The 18419-nt window shown below is 37.6% G+C and overlaps 1 protein-coding gene across 1 annotated transcript; it reads right to left on the bottom strand.

Moving 5' to 3' along the window:
• Positions 1–4483: 4483 nt before the first annotated feature.
• LOC110095383 (protein PHOSPHATE STARVATION RESPONSE 3) lies at positions 4484–17358 on the bottom strand. The gene is made up of 6 exons (XM_028697048.1): positions 13769–17358; positions 13419–13629; positions 13222–13298; positions 13105–13144; positions 5053–5159; positions 4484–4956 (listed from the first exon to the last, which is right to left on the bottom strand). The coding sequence occupies exons 1-6, from the start codon at positions 14378–14380 to the stop codon at positions 4744–4746; spliced, it is 1260 nt and encodes a 419-aa protein (XP_028552881.1). The 5' UTR covers positions 14381–17358; the 3' UTR covers positions 4484–4743.
• Positions 17359–18419: the final 1061 nt, after the last annotated feature.

Below are 18419 nucleotides of genomic sequence, written 5' to 3'. Positions count from 1 at the left end.
GCGGATGTCGAAAGAAGTTTTATATTTGGATACCAATCAAAATGAGTCACGTCAGCGATACCGAGCCGCAATATCGAACGGTACTGAGCCTCAGTACTGCGGTATTGAGCTGTATAGAGCACGGGCTTAGGTATTCAGATGGGGTTCAGCTTCTGCATAGAATAATTTTTCGTGATGGCGACACCATTTTCCTCTAGAAATTCTTCCAACACATTGAAATCTCCAAGGAAGAAATCAAAGCCCTTGAACAATTCTATTGCTGGCTCGCGGGCCTGAACGAAGAGACCAAACTCTCCTATAACGCCAAAATTATGAAGTCTCTCCATTCTCGGATGGATGCTGATATAGAACAAGTTCTCAGACAAGCAAAATCTGTGAAACAAATGGTGGATACTCTTGACTGGTTGGTTTAATAGATGATTTTAGGACCTGCAAACTCAAATTGCCGTAGCTACTAGGAATTAATGGGGATAAGGTATTATACTGGAAGCCATTAGTGACATTCAGGATAGGCGAGATATAGTGAAGAACATTTATTTGAAATCTCTCCTTCGCGCACGAAGACTGAGCTGATAGCATAGGTAAGAACAGTCTGGTATAAATATAACTTTTATACCTGAATTGGTTTTGAAAGCAACGACAACTGAGGCCAAATACTTTCATAGTTGCTCGAAAGCTTCTTGATATTCATTAGTCCATTTGAACCCTACACCACGATCACTTCTGAGTATCTTGAAGAAGGCTAAATATTTGTCCCCTGAGTGGACTAGAAAATGAGATAGTGCTGCAATCTTTTCATTCAGTCTATGAACTTTCTTAATATTTCTCAGGGGCATCATATCTATTAGTGCCTTGATATTTTTCGGATTGACCTCAATCTCATGGTGAGTTATCTTAAAATCTAAAAATTTTCCTGAAGCGACTTCCACACACTTGGTAGGGTTGAGTCGCATATTGTAACGTCGTAAAAGGTGGAAGTATTGTTTCAAGTCAATATATATGTTGTGATTTTTCAAGGTTTTTTATCAACATATCATCGACGTATATTTCAATAGAATGCCCAATAAATTATTTGAAAACATTATTCATGAGATGTTAATATGTGGTGCCAACATTCTTAAGCTCGAACGGCATAACCAGATAACAATATAACTGTTTATATATTCGAAAAGTTGTTACCTCCTCATCAATAGAATCTATCTTTATTTGATTGTAATCAGAGTAGGCGTCCATGAAGCTCACCATCTGGTGTCCGGATGTGGTATCGACCAATTGGTCAATACGCTGAAGCGAAAAACTATCCTTCAGATAGGCTTTGTTTGTCCACACACACATTATTCATCATGCTCTACTTGCTTGTACCATTACAATATTTGCTAGCCAGATGGGATAATACACTTGTATAAATCCAGCTTTCAAGAGTTTATCACTCCCGTTTGATTGCTTGCCAGCGATTTGGTGCAAAGTTTCTTTTCTTCTGGATAGCCGGCTTGCAAGTTGGGTTTATTTTGAGGGAGTGCACAATTAGTTCATGTTTGATTCCAAGCATGTTGGCTGGACTCAATGTAAAAATGTCATAATTTTTTTTTAGGAAATTCACATACTATTCTTTCTCTTCGTTTAAGAGCAGAGATTAAATATACACAATTCTTGAAAATCTCAATCCGAGAGGACCCTGAAGTATTCAAAGATGCCTCCCAAATTCCCATGAAAACTCAAAACTCTAAAGTCACCAAAACTAGAAATATTTAAAATTGAAATAAAACATCTAAACATTTAAAGCAAAACACCAATCCACCCTCCGCAATAGTTTGCCGAGGTGAACAAATTTGAAAAGCACTTCAACTCATAAAGAACAAATGTCTGGTCGAGAATATTACTATGATTCATTTTCAAATTATCTTTTGCTAGTAAGGACATGACACATGTCCTTTAAACAGTTGTCTCATTGCCAAATGACACCACAGGTAAACGGTTATGGCCGAGACCCTCTGACCGAGTGATTTTACTGCCAAATGATACCATTAAATTACGGTTATGGACAATGCCCATATGTTTCCCAACGACATTAAATTATTGAGCAATGAATCAATAGGATATGCCAATATGGCACAAAGCTTTATGTTAGTTAAGATAGATTCAAAAATTTGTCATCTTAGATAAATATTTATCCCATGTCTATAAGGTACCCTTGGACGAAGCATCCTATGACTGTCAATGAGGATCCTTCTGTTATGTTGGGTTAACGACCTTCTCTGACTAAGTAGACCAGGGACTATGATGATCCGGGACAACGGAACCATGAGATCTTGATTGGGTTCATTTTCATTCACCCCGCCATCTGTTTTAAGTGCAAGGTGGTAAATTTTCTAATTTTAAATATCAAAATTCTAAATACCTAAATATGCTGCTACTATATGTCATATACTATGTATTTGTTTGAAGACTAGCCTTAAAACGAAAGTTCTCTCTTGCTACCGGGAGGGTAATGGCTTGTGCCTATAGGAAACATGAACTCAGATCATAAAGTCCTCATAAAATGAGAGTGAAACCTCTTAGTAGTGTCTTATTTAAAACCAATCCTACCTTCTTAAAATTTTTCTATAAACATAAACATTAAAACTCTTCTAAGCGACCCGAAAAGGAAAAAAAAGGGACTACTGAGAGGGCAGGGCGCAAATTTTCGATGCCCACAACGTCCGCAACCTCACCATTCAAATTATCCAGTTTCTCCATGAAAACAACTCACCTTTCATAGTGAACATCTAGCTTTCCTCAGCTTCTATGCCAACCAGTTTATCAAGGCACAGAAAAGCCTTCATCCGACCGGACGTAGAGGAACGTCCGGTCGGAGGCCAAATCGCACCAAAAAATGAGAAATACAGAGCAAATACCGAGCAATACCAAACAATAACGAGGAATACCATCACGTGAAGACCCAATACTGAGCTATACCGAGCTATACCGAGCTATACTGAGCAGTACCGAGTTATACAAAAGTTGTACCGAGTTTTTCCTAGAAAAAACTCGGTACAACTCGGTATAGCTCGGTATAACTCGGTATCCCAGAGCGGTATTCCTCGTTATTATCAAATAATACTTAGTAATACCGAGCAAATACCGAGTTTTTTGGCGGGATTTTACCTCCGACCGGACGTTCTTCTACGTCCTTACACCGGACCTAATAAAAGTTCCTATCATAGACGGTGGAACCATCTACACCGATGTGTTTGATGCAAACTTTGACAAACTAATCTGATCCTTGAAGAAGGCTGGATTCCCAAACATGCCTGCCATTATTGGCGAAGTCGCTTGGCCGTCCCATGGCGATAGGAATGCAAATGTTGAGCTGGCCAAAGCATTCAACCATGGCTTACTTGCTCATATTCTTAGAGGGAATGCGACAGCAGTGATGAACCAAGGGATTAAGGCTTGTGACTTCATGAATTTGGCAGTGGTGAGCTACAAGGAACCAAGTAATGAGAAGTGCCAATTTCCAGTTATGGCCACTTATGGATCAGCAAAGGTAGCAGTGAGGGTGGAAGATTTGGTTTTTGTTGCAGGAGGGTTAATATCTCTGTTGTTCTTGCAATGATAGTGGCAGATGCCCTAATGAGTGCTTGCTTGTTTCTCCTTTCTGTGCTCTACAGTTAAGCTATTTGAAGGGTTGAATAGTCTAATGGTACTTCAGCATCTTAATATGATTTTGGTAAAGATCATTTTTTTCTACTCACAACAGAAAGTGACACAAATTATATGTTACAAAGTACCAAAAAAAAAAAAAGGGGAAAGCCAAAACTTTTAAGCATGCTGTGAAACTGAGCAATCTCCTGCTTCCTTCATGAGAATTTTTATTCTATGCAGAGTTCTGAGCATCTGAAGACCAATAAAAATATGTCACATCACCAAAAAATATATCGTGCTCAATACCGAGCTCAGTACCGAGCGCATAACCGGACGGGAGAACCGTCCGGTGTCCACAGAATAATAGCTCCCTTCATGGCCATGTTTCAGCAATTTTTTATTCGGGATGCAAGTTGTGACATCCATTGCAATACTTTGTGGATAATATCGTCAATTACTTCAATTTTTTTTGGGAAATGAAATATGTAAGAAGCTAAGAGTAGCAGATTCAAACAAATGGAGACTAAAATGATACCAATCTGAAAGCAGGAGCAAGATGCGTTTGTTTTCCATGAGACATGAACATATAAAAGTAACTGTTATCACTCACCAAAAAATATACCGTGCTCAATACCGAGCTCAGTACCGAGCGCATAACTAGACGGGAGAACCGTCCGGTATCCACACAGAATAATAGCTCCCTTCATGGCCATGTTTCAGCAATTTTTTATTCGGGATGCAAGTTGTGACATCCATTGCAATACTTTGTGGATAATATCGTCAATTACTTCAATTTTTTTTGGGAAATGAAATATGTAAGAAGCTAAGAGTAGCAGATTCAAACAAATGGAGACTAAAATGATACCAATCTGAAAGCAGGAGCAAGATGCGTTTGTTTTCCATGAGACATGAACATATAAAAGTAACTGTTATCACCAGCTTTTACTAACTTTTGACATTTTGTGGTTGCATTCAAACATTTGCCTTTTCACAAGATGGAAAAATACAAAGAACTATATATATGTTACAATCCAAGCTTAACTTTTTCTTTTTTTTTTTCTTATAGTTTGTTCACAATGAATTACACTTGCGAATGACATACTGGCCAAGAAGCCCAGACTAACTGATCTTTGATGTAAAATGGTTGTTTTGATGATCTTCTCCTAGAACAAAAAACTGGACATCTTGAGCTGTTTCTTGGTGTTTAGCAGGAAAGAAGTCTTCCAGGTCCTGAGCTTCAGTGAGATTTTTATTTGGTTTCATTTGCTCTTTGAATAACTTCTGAAGCTGCCTGCCCTGAGCTTCAATTCTCATTTGCAGATTTCTTTGAATCTGTGGGAAAAACAACAAAGATAAATCATTTTATGTTTGGTGAGGAAAATGAGATTAACGAAGGAATATATATTTTTTCACTAAGAACTGACATACTTCTAGCTGCTCGTGAAGATGCCTTTGAACTTCTAGCTGGATTTGGAGAGCTTCAGTGATTCTAAGCGGCTGCAATTCATTAGCTGATGCTTTCCTCTGAAATTTCCCTGAAAGAAAAAACATGGAGTAATTAGAACGCTATTCAAATTATAGCAACCAATAGGCTATTAAAATTTTGTAGATTTTTAGTTGCCAACGTAATTTTCAGCATATATATCTTGAATAGGCTAGAAAAACAACCAGCACATGAACATTTCTAGTGGATTCCAAATTTTCCCTCCTATCAAATCTTCAGATGAAAACCACTAATTAATACTGGAGAATTTGGCTCACAGTAAACTTAAAAGAAAATAAAAACAAGTGGCATCTATTTGGAATGGCTCCATAATAATTCTTGCATTGCTAATAATTCATGTGTAAGTCATTAGTCGTTTGCAAAGATTCATATTCACTTTGCTTCACTCTCTATTAAATGATTCAGGTTATCTTCCTCTCTCATTTGCATTGACAAAATCATTGGATGCATCTTAAGTTGAACACGTGTGTCTTAAATATTTTATAATTTTTTTTTAAATATAATTTCTTATACTTCAAAATTTTTTTTGTTTAAAAACCAAAAGCTAAATTTCTTATACTTCAAATTTTTATTTATTAAAAAAATAAATTTCTTATATTCTCTCTATAGCCCCAAATCAATCACTCGGCTCAATATTCCATTTCCCAAATCTTCTCATTTTCATTTCTCTTTAGCAGTTTACAATTAGAATTTCACAACAACGCACGATGTTATCTCTCTAATGCTGTCAAAACAATCATCTTAACATTGAAGTGTGATGTCTGGACATTAATGCTCGACACCATCAATTTCTACACTCACAATCACGCCCTTGTTATTTAAAAAAAAATACTCCCTCACCGTCTCGACGTCCCATCTTTGTCCAACATCATCTCAGCATCGATGACCGATGTCATCTCGACATCGAGTGCCAATGTGGTCTCAACATCAAAGCCTTATGTCCATTGCACAACATTGTTGCTCGATTCTCGATAATATTATCGTCTCCCATCTCAATATCTTACATGACATTCACCCCCAACTCTCGATATCCTAATATTAATCACTTTAAGCACGTACCCTTGTTAAATGACTTCTTATTTCTCAATTATTCTTAATATTTTACTTATTCAATTTTTATACACTATCTTTAAGATATTAAAATTATAATATCGTGTCCAAATCATGTTCGTGTCCTATATGTTCAATAATTAATGTATCCCATGTCCGTGTCATGTCATATCTGTGTCATCGTGTCTGTGTTTGTGCATCATAGGAAGAGAGCAATCTAAAAAAATATCTTTTTATTTTAATTTAACTTTATTTGGTTAATAGCAAATGAACTTTAATGCTCGACTGAGGAATCATTTTATTAAAACAAAATTGAAGAGTAAATAAAAGAATCACTTTATTATCCTAAGTCTCTTGACATTTTTACTAGACTTAACACTGCGGTCATAGTTCTAGAAATGGAGCTCTCCTCTCCATTAGAACAAGGAGGAGGCTTAAGCTTTTTGGTCGCTCCTTATTCCATCAACTATCATACCAACCTTATGCATTTCCTTGTTAGCACTGCAATGTTGAAAGGAGCATTTAATGAAGATATATATTAGCTAAATCTAGCTCAAGGTATGCGAGATTTTTTTCTTAAATTTTCATTGAGTTATAAAGCCAAGACAACAATCCAAAGCCAACTGTTTTCCCATACCTACAGGCTAGAACATGCAGGGAGATCGTTGTTGACCCATATGCTAAGAACAAAAAAACAAAGAGGCGAATTTGGCATCTCAAGTAATGGTCACTGGGCGCGACATGCCACTTAAGTAGTCAAACAATCTCTGATCGCCAAACGGACTGTGTCGTTGCAATCATAGAGTAGAATTTGCCTAGGAGGGAGCCCTCACAATCAAAGCGGGCAAAAGCGATCGAAATCAATGACCGACACCCGAAATTGGCGCGTGATGCTGACCAAAAGATGCTCGATCGCAAAAATGAATTCACCGTTGGGTTTGGAATGTCCGGGTCATCTAAAATTGACTATAGTTTCGCTCAACAAAAATTGCGCGAAGAAATCAATGCGCATCCTAAGGCAAAAAAAAAACATGGATTTCAAGAAAGCAGCTCGAAAATCGAGGCGTTTCAAATGATTTCTTTTAAATTTTTCATTATGTTATTTTAAAATATTATTAATCAAAAAAAAAAAAAAAAAGGAAAAAAAAAAAAAAAAAAAAAAGGAAAAGTACGCCGCTTACCTGCAGCTTGGCACTAATGGCGTCGCAAGATTTCTGTTCAAATCATGCCTCGATTGGAACCTGCCTCATCGTTAAAATGAGATCGAATGAGGGCTTCAATTTTTCCTTTGATTTCATGAGCTCTCTCCTACCTCCCTTTGCTGAAGCTGATCCCTTCACTATACTTGACCCCGCCTCCTCAAATTCCCAACCATAGAGCCTCCCAATCCAACTGTTCGGACCTTGCCCCTGCCAAATCCGACACCACCAGCCAATCCAACTGTTGCCCCTGCCAAATCCGACACCACCAGCCGATCACTCGATCTCAATCGGTCGACCAGTTTTCTACCTTAATCCAGTTCTTCATCAAGCCACAAACGTCTGCTCTGATTTCTCCCAACCCATCCTTCACCCGATCACCAAATCGAATGAGCTGCTCACTCCCAATCAACCTCACATAAACAAATCGACTCCCATGCCCGCCCGACCTTGCCTGTCGAGCTATCTTTGACCTCCAACAATAGTCCGACTCACGCCAACACTTCTGGATCTCGCCGCCTCCTATGCCGAAGCCAAACTACCTAGCCTCCTCCAATTCCTCCCAATCTAGCTGAATCACAAGACCCTGTTGTCGTCCTGCCTTAGCTCTCATTCATGACCTGTTCTGCTCACTTCCAACAGCCCAAACTCCACAACCCTAGCAGCAGCTGAACCTGCCGATCCAATCGCCTGAACCTCATGCCTCTACTTCATCCCTACAATGTCGAATCCCTCTTCTTCTTTTTATGCAAATCTTTCTCACCCAACTCATTCACAGTGACTCGAGCCCTTCTCTTCGTTGTTCAAATACATTCCAACCCATCAATTGATCCAACTCAACCACAACCCACTTCAACCATATATATATAATTATTAATTAAAATTATTAGTTATTAATATTATTATTATTTTAAAATTAAAGAGAAGAAAAAATAAAGAAAATGTATTTTTTTGTGCATTTTTCTTCATCATTGTCACACCGACACTGTTGCTTTCGTTTCACTCGTCAATGTTTAACGACTCCTAAAAAAAAACGTCAAAATTCTATTTTTGGCACTCGCGGCACACTGGAGGACCACATAAGAAAATGTATTTTTTGTGCATTTTTCTTCATCATTGTCACACCGACACTGTTGCTTTCGTTTCACTCGTCAATGTTTAACGACTCCTAAAAAAAAACGTCAAAAATTCTATTTTTGGCACTCGCGGCACATTGGAAGACCACATATATACTTTTTTCTTAGTGTGATGGGAGGAAGCCCAATGCGAAGCTTGTGGCGATACAGATAGGCCCTGTACACGTTTTTCTTAGTATGGAGGGGACACTTCTAAGCACCCATGCACGTGCTTTTATGCCTGTAGGAAAAAATTACAAATCTTTCAACCAGGTACCTCAAAGACTCATATATGTTTTTCTTAGCGTGGTGGGATTAAAAAAAATATGACCACGGTGTCGCTCGACACCTATCATACACGTTTTTCTTAGCATGATGAGAATGCCCAGCTCCTCAAAATTCTCCTAAATGAGGGAGACGCTGGGAGGATGCCGGATTCTCCAATGAAACAGAGGACCTGGACTTAAATAATATGAACAGGGAACATAGCTTGCAATTATAGGGAACTTGACCTTAATGCATATTTCAAATAAAAATGTAGCCAAATGAAAAATTGCAATATAAAAGTATAGCATGATGCAAGTTGAATGCAAATGAACGAATATAAAACTTATGGAAGACAAAGAACTTGCAAACATGACTCGCTTAGGAGTAATAATGAAATTGTAAAGAACACAACCTGAGTTCATGCTATGATATAATGCCTTTAATGGATAATACAACTCACATACAAATGATAGCAATTGGTTTACATGTTTATCATGATCCTACTAGTAGTAGTTTTCCTACGAGTCAAGTTGTCTTTGTGGAGTTTGAGACAAATGCATCCCACATGATAATCAATAACATTCATTTGCAAACAAGCATGGTGAGTTCCCAATAAGCGTGGGAATGTACATAACATACTACAAGCAAGATCAAGAAACCTGCAATGAATACAAGCTCCTACGAGACACTATAAGAGGCCCGTGATGCATACAGTGGTCATGCCTACAAGCAACGATAGTGGATGTATTGCAAGTATGATGGACTCTCTACATGCATGAGTAAGAAGATTGCAGCGAGTGCGACGAACTGCCTGCAGGAAACCTATAATAAATCCAGGCACCTACAAGCCAATGTGAAAAATTCGTCATGTACACAGCGGTTCGCATACAATGGCTAGTGACCTTTGGATATCCACTGAGGACTACAAACATATTCAATAAAGCTTGCAGTGCAAATCGGCTTGCATGAAAAATCCACAAATGACCCATAACGCAATGCTACGACTCACGTATAAGCAGAAGCAAGGAGTTTGTATTGAAGGTTGCAGATTATTGATAAACAGAAACAGGGAAAATTCTAACGTCGGGTCGTCACGCCGAATATATTAGCTCATTTATAAATGAAAGGTGGAGGACTCCTGTGCATTGTACAACGCGTTTGCAGGCAGAGATATATTCCTATGAGCTAAATTCAAAGAAAATGACAGCATGAAGAGAACTAAATGAACTAAACTACAATGTTGGTGCACAATGAAAGAAAGGGCAATGCCATGCCACCGAATCAGCAACACTCGTACAAGCGGACATAAGGCGTCTACAAGCTTCTACATAGAACATTGCGCACACTCAAATGACAATCATTCGCAAAGTTGATTAGTGTCAATCACTTTAAAATGACCTTTCACATGCATTGCAATAGATAGAATGTTTTCATTCAAGCATGACATCCAACATTGTAAGATACACTATAACTTAGTAGTGCATCATAATGGAAGAAGTATCATGTAAAACAAGCACACTAGACAACATGTGAAATGTATCATGCGAGTACACGCTCTAATGTAGAGAACGAATTGTGCAAGTGTACGACACAAACATTATAATTGCATGTAGTTAGGAATGAGTAGGCATATTGCAGGCATCCTCACCTAACATATGAATGTACCAGATGCATACATATTATTGTTTTATGCATCGTGCAAACACATCATGCAGGATGCAAATACACGTACCAACACACAAATAGAAACATGAGTGTGTATGCATAACATGTAGATGTGTCGCATATGTCTAATACATTGCATACAAATAGTTGCCACATAAATATATCATGCAAACTGCATTTAACAACATGCACCCACATGGGCCTCGATAAGCATGATATTTGCACACACGTGACATCTGAGAATGCTGTGCGGATCAAGAAATGAACTTAAGTTCAAGTTCGAGTTTGATCCTTCTATGTGAATATATAGAAGTTGACAAGACTCGACCCGTCAAACAAATATACAGTTATAGAGCCGACCGGGATGTTTATTTTATACATTCATATTAGGCTTTCAAAGTCTATAATAAAAAAGATTTACTAATAAAAGCATAACGTCAACAATGAACTCGATCCTCTATCGTCAAGTAAACAAAATCAACAAGTTTTAACAAATAAAATGAAATAGCCTATAAATATCCCTGATAATGGTCGTGTTGACAGAAAATCTCAACCGGAGGAGATTCCAAATATTTAAAATGCCTCTCAAATTCCTATAAAATACAAACATCTAAATTGACTTTAACGTCACCCCAATAATGACTATGTTGAATGTAAATCTCAACCGGAGGAGTTAATTCACAAATATCCGTCAAAGACTCAAAATCCTACATCTATTTATAATATCAATATTTAAAATCTAAATTCAATTATCAAATACTTAAAGCAAAATACACATTCACGCTCCGTAATAGTTTGCTGAGATGGACAAATCTAAAAATATTTTCAACTCACAAAGAACAAAAGTCTGGTCGAGAATATCACTAGGATTCATTCTCAAACTATCTCTTGTCAGTAAGGACGTGACATATGTCTTCTAATCAATAGTTTCGCCGCCAAATCACACCATAGATAAACGGTTATGATTGAGACCATATGATCGGGTGGTTTTTTCGCCAAATGACACCATTAAATTATGGATAGTAAAAACCCGTATGTTCCCAAGGACGCTAAATTCTTGAGTAATAAATCAATAGAATATAACCGATATGACACAAGACCTTTGTTAGCAAAGACGGATTCAAATTTATCCTCTAAGACAAACATTCACCCCAGACCTTTAAGGTACCCTTGGGCCTTGGATGAAGCAACTCATGGCTACAGACAAGGATCCTTCTGTCAGATTGGGTCTACTACCTCCTCTGATTAAGTAGACTAGGGATCATGAGGACCCGGGAAGACGGAACAATTGGATCTTGATCGGGTCAATCATCATTACCCCTACCATCCGCTTTAAGTACAAGGTGCAAATTTTTAATTTTAAATATTAAAATTTTCAAATATCAAATCATGCTGCTACTATATGTCAGATACTATGTATTTGTTTGACTAGGGCTGTCAAAATTAAGCCACCGGTCGAGTTCGGGTCCAACCCAGAACTGACCCGGCACAATTCGTGTACCCGTTTTTTTAAATGGGTCAGGTTTTTTGAGCCGAACCAGGCCTGCTTCGGGTTCAGGTCAAACCAACAAGAATCGAAAGCAGAATGTCGGAGGCGGGACAGCGGGATGTTAGACGCCAGACATGGGCCGCAGGACGCCGGACGTGGGTTGCGGAATGCTGGACATTCACGATTTGCAAAGCGGAATAGCCGGATGCGGACACGTGGGCAAGTGCGGCACGCGGTGATGCAGGCAGGCGCGGTCAGCTGGGTCATTCCGAGTCATTCCCGAGTTTCCGGGTCAACCTGAACTATACCGAATTTTATAAACAGGTCGAAATTCCTAACCCGAACCTGAGTCGGTTCAGGTTCGAGTCAAGCTGAACCTAAAATTTTTGGGTTCGATTCGGGTCGGGTTTTCAGGTCTTGTCAAATATTGACACCTCTATGTTTGATGACTAACCTTAATCGAAAGTCCTCTCTCACTGTCAGGAGCAATAATTAATTATAGGGGCTTGCACCTATAGGAAACTTGAACTCATATCATAAAGTCCTCGTAAAATGAGGGCGAAATCTCTTGATAATGTCTTATTCAAAATCCAATCTGCCTTCTGAAAATTTGCCTCATAACTTAAACGATAAAACTCTCATCGACGACTTGAAAAAAAAAAGCAACCTCAGAGAGGCTAGGGCGCAAATTTTTTGAGCCCACAATCATGATGACCAAAACCCTAAATAAAAACAACGTAGTTTGTTTGGCGTTGCCAACAACCACTTTGTTTCTTTCCTTTGTAGTTCAATACATTGATGTATTATTAAATAATATCTGAAAATCTATCTCAAAAAACTAAATCTAAATATTATAAAATTGATATATAACCATTGTGATTCCAAGAAAATAGTTTTGTATGGCAGTTAAACTTTTCGATTTGGGCCTTTAGAAGATGAATGAAGAGATTGCATGATGCAGCCTTGATCTAAATACAATGTTTATTTATTGCCTTTTAGCTATTTTCCTACACTTTTGATCCATAGAAACTGCCATAACAAAGTACTATTCATCTAGTCATATCTCCCTCAACATAGTCATACTTCTATTCTCATATAAATTCAAGTGTATTCCCAACTCTACTTCAATCAAAATATAAAAGAAAAACAATCCGTAGCAGGAAAAAGAAGTTAAAGGAAACCTTTATTTACCTTCAGAAGACTCAGGCAGGTATTTGGCAATTCGATATTTCTGCAAACAATCAAAACAATAACGCATGGCTTGCAAAAACGTTATACAAAACTGGACTATTACTTAAACTAAGAAACCTGCAAATGACTCTTGATATGGTAGATTGTCAATCCATCAGAATCCATCAGTTTTAAGATACCCTTTGGAGTCGCCTCTACCAAATTAAAAAAAAAAGAGAGAGAGAGAGATTTCATCAAGGTTTTCATTATTAGAAGAGATCACTTACAACTTGACAAAGCTCTTCCATGTGAGTGGAAAATTTCTCTTTACTTACTCTCTGAGCCTCCAAGGCAATTCACGCATGCAACAAATTTTTCATGAAGATCTGGTGTCCACCTAATTCGTGTTTTACTAGGAACAAAACTTCCTGAATTAGGATTGTATGAAGTAATAGGAACAACTATGGGGGCCTTTGAGTGTTTCTTAACATTTTGAAGCTGGAACTTTGGACTTCTCATCAAAGCGTTTTCAAGATTGTATCCGACCTTCAACAAAAGCCATCAATTAGAAAATGCCATTTCTAGTACAGAGCTTCAAATATCTGCAATAGGAAAATAAAATGCTAGATAGAACTAAATATTCTGTTCTTCAAGTGAAGAGCAACAAACTATCGATAAAACTTACAGAAGATCTATTAACCGTTTCACTTGATACTAACTGTCTTTTATTCAAGTTGGAATCAAGTCCTTCTTCAGTGCTTTGAGCAACCAATTGAGCCAAAATATCTTGATGATTTCTGTAAAGAAGCTTTTGCCTCTTATCACAAACTGCAGAATTTCCACATTCATGTAAAGGGAACCTGACATCTGATTCCAATGTCTCCCATGAATGAGAAACATCTCTTTTCTTCTCTGGTCTGAGAGAGAATTTTGAAACCGGAGAAACATGGACTGAGAAATCTAAGGAATTTATGGGTGGCTGATATGATACCGATGGGTAGCTAACTTGGTGCTCAAACTGAGGAAAATCCATCAAATATTCAGCAGAAGAAAAGCTAGACGTGGTGGATCCAATAGAGTTGGGAAAAGCACTTGAGCTATGACAAGGAGGCATTGCTGAGCCTTCCTCAGAATAAGAAAAGAGATTTGAGGAGTTGAGATTGTTTTTCCATGGACTACAATCGAATAACAAAGAGGGGCAATTAAATTTTTCACAAGAAGGGTTTACAAACTCAGAAGAGGAGCAATTTGATGACCCATAGGTAGGTTCATGGCATCCAATCTTCTTAGTGTTCATTTAGAACAATATGAAGCTACTTGAAACGTCAATAAACTTGAGAAACAACAAAGGAGTAACAACAAACTGCCGGGTATCAAAAACTTATTATTTCTTGGCTTTTATTTATATTAAAACAAATAATGCACCACCTGACAGAAAAAAGCAAGCTGCCCACACTGCTGCCAAATTTCAAAGGTTCCACAAGAAGAATCTATTTCTTATATTCCATTAAGCTTCATATTGAAGATATGGAGGAAAACAAGTTAAGGGAATAATCACATTTTAGTCTAATTACTTCTGATAAAGATAGAGATAAAGAATGCATTCTTAAAGAGCACTAAAATAAAAATAGAAATGACACGTACTGAGAAAACAACAAAGAATACAGAATGAAAAGAGAATGAAGAAGATTGAATGGAATGTGTTGTGCTCAAAGAGCATTAGGTATTATCATATCTAATCTATAACATGTGATAATTATTTAAAGAAGAATTCTTTAGTATTTATTACTGTATTAGATTCTTGAGGATATACTTCACATTGTGTTTTCCTTTATTATTCATTTTGTGTAGCTATATATAGGCGCATATTTGCTTTTACTGAAACGTTAATTAAGAAAAGATGCAGCTATTTTATATGTCCTACATCTCCTCCAACAAACCAGAACCACCACCACCTCTCCTTAATCAACATTGCCACCACTTGCTCACAAAGCAGACCAAATCTCTATTCTCTCCGATCTCACACATAAATCTCTCCTCCTCATTTCAACCTATAGGCAACTATTTTACCAGAAAACCTTATAATTCTATTCTTCAACAACCAACAGCTTCTTCTACACACCCTTTACAGCATGTCACCAACAATCCCAACATCTCGTGGATCTTAAGCTCTCTATAAACTCACCACTAGCCAAATAAATGCCAACATCACCTATCTCCTTATCCCATTAAGTAGCTCAAGCCATCACCTTTTGTCTCCTCTCCTTTAAACCTTTCAGAAGCAACCCTACCAAAATCAACTTATCAACATCTCCTCAATTGCCTTTGACCTCTTATTCCTTGCCCCAAACCAATAGCGGACCTCTCACCTTACCTCTCTCCCAGCTAGAAAATGATTACAAAAAACCATCATCTTAAAGTTTACCTATTCCCTTCAAGTAGCCCATCACCTTCCCCATCTTTTCGAGCCATCTAGCCAAAAACCTCTCATTCCAATTTCTACAACTACTAAGAGACCTCCCCTCTTGATCTAACTCCCAAGTACTACACCTCACATTTCTTATTCATGACCGTAACCACCTGCACCTAGTAGCACCTCATTCACATGTTAAAACCAACCATCTCTACCATAATGTTGCATTTTTTCCCTACCTCTGCATCATCCAACAGAACCAACCCCTCCTCGTCCCCCCTTTTGAGCCTTAATCCAATTCCTCTTCTCTCCTCCCTCTCTCCTCTCTCTAACCTTTTTCTCATTTTATAGAAAATCTATTGTGGCCAAGCCCTTGTAAATCATTCCCTAACATCTGCTCCTTCACTACCTTACCATATCCCCAACCTTGCCTCCTACTTCATGTCCACATGCTTAAACAAAAAAACTAACCCATCTATCTCATCCCTCAAAAGCAGCTAACCAAACCCATCTACTCTCCCTCAAACTTAACCTCCATGCCTTAAGCTTTCCACATAGCCAAACTCCATGCTCTCTCCTTTCTTTCTCGCTTCGGCAAGGAAATATTTTTGTCCAAGTAAGTAGTTGAATCACTTTTATTCTATCTTAAGCAATCAACCACATGTTCATCAAGATGAAATCGATCGCCTATCCACAGAAATGTTGCCTCTCGTGTTGTCAAGTACCACCAACTAACCTTACAAACTAAACCATTTGCACCCCTTTCAAATGTCAAGCCATTGAATCAACACCCCAACACCACTAAGTGCACCCATATTCAAAAGCAACAAAGTTCCTCGTATTGTCGAACCTCTCATTTCCATCACCTCATCTCGTGTTACCATCATTGGATCTCATTTTTCCATACACCCCTATTGTGTTCTTTGCACGTCCCTCGTGAGAGTTCATTCTACATATTGATTTAGCATTGCTAAACAGTGAACCCCTATATGTCTTGCTACAATAGCACCTTCCTAGCCTTTGTCTCCCTAGTCATCATGCACCAACTAGCTCGAACACACATGTCACTCCCAATGTCATCTCCCAAAATGAGCCTCTTGCCTTCACTATTTGGTGTCACTTGTCGATGCCCTCTCCAACCACAAAGCCTATCAATCCTAGTACTTGTGTAGTATTTCCTCTTTCCTCTACAATAATTATAATTTCCAAACCCAAGTTGACATTTTTTATTCCACCTTAAATGTGCAAAGGAATGTTATCATATCTAAATCATCACGTGTGTTATATTTATAGTAGAAATCTTTAATATTTATTGTTTAATATATCCACACCATTGAGGATATTCTCCTCGTATTTTCTTTTATTATTCTCTTCATGCGCCTATATATACATATTTTCTTGCACTCTAATAATAATTGAGTAAAGATATAGTCTTTTTACTTCTCATACAAGTAGGAGCATAGATTCAAAACATAATGTAACCTCTTATATATTCCTAGAGAGATATGAAGCCAATAGTAAGAGGCCGTGGCACTTCAGAGAATAAAATATGAAATTCACTGAAGGATGGCACTATCATTAGTCTTTCAAAAAGATGGAAAAGGGTTCAAATCAACTAAAAAATATTAGTTTAATGCAAGAATAAAAAAAAAATTGAAAGCAGAAACCGGTGATAACAAACCAAATCAGAAAAATCTACATGCAAGAAAACAAAGAAATTGATTTGTTTTTTCATAATCTTGTTGAAATTTCGCATTTCAACAACGAGTTTAAGAGCAAAAGCCTCCGCAAGGTCAGCTATGAATTTTAATTCATCACCGGCAGTGCAACCATAACAGAAACCAAAAGAAAATAATAGTGACGAAGACATAAAAATTTGAACATGGATAACCTTGTGGGTCTTTAATCTCCGAACAAGCTGAGGCAATGAGAGAAGAGCGCCGGCGCCGTCGCCGTCGCCGGCCTATAGATGTAGAAAGGGTAAATATTAGGGTATTCTCACCCAGTTAACTCTCGGCTGGATTGTCCTTTGTTCAATGTCCTGCCGTACGTCGGAATGAATGGATCGATGAAGCTAAAATTATTGATATAATTAAATTTGGGAAAATTGAAATGGTTGGATTAAATCTGCGACCTCATGAATTAGCCAACCTTTTTTTTAATTTATTGAAAAATTAGCCAAAGTGCCTATAAACATTTAGGGCAGGATTTAACATTGATGCTTCTATGAATTTCACAGAACGAGAATTTATAGGTATTATAGCACATCATTAGTTCACATCAAAAATCTTGTCAATCTTTTGATTGGGCTGATCAAACACATTCATTCTACATATTTTTTTAAATTTTGATGTCAATTTTATAAATTTGATATAAAATTGACTGTTTGTTTCAGGTCATCTTTATCATTAAACTTGAGATTATCATCAATAGTAGTTTTGCCATTGACTAAAGCTTTTGAGTTTAGAGGATAAAATTCTTAGGTTAACTTTTAAGTCTTTTATTTTTTGTTGAAATGACAATTTTTTATTGAACATGAACTATTGCGGGCCTTTCAGTAATCCTTGTTGATTATTGCATTACTCCTATAAATAGGGAACGTCTAATATCTATCATCCATCAATATTGAACATCGATCTTATTGATGTCAATCTCCCTCCTATCAGACAATGAACAAATCGGTTGTCATCATCGCCCAAATTTGGATAGTCCTCATCAATCGTCAAATGACATCTACTAACGATCGACATCTAAAGTCTAATGCCCCTTTTGGTTTTCCGATTGATCGCCTCTCATATCAAGATAATAACTAGGCCAATTGTCCTATTTCCCCTTAGTCCCCTTAGTTCTGGCATCCACCCTCAACCTCATCCAGTATTTATCATTCGCTTATAACTGCGTCACTTTACAACTCCTAAAACTA

Source organism: Dendrobium catenatum, unplaced genomic scaffold (assembly GCF_001605985.2).
Source record: "Dendrobium catenatum unplaced genomic scaffold, ASM160598v2 fragScaff_scaffold_103, whole genome shotgun sequence".
Taxonomy (NCBI): domain Eukaryota; kingdom Viridiplantae; phylum Streptophyta; class Magnoliopsida; order Asparagales; family Orchidaceae; genus Dendrobium; species Dendrobium catenatum.
This window is presented reverse-complemented; position numbering and strand designations above follow the sequence as displayed.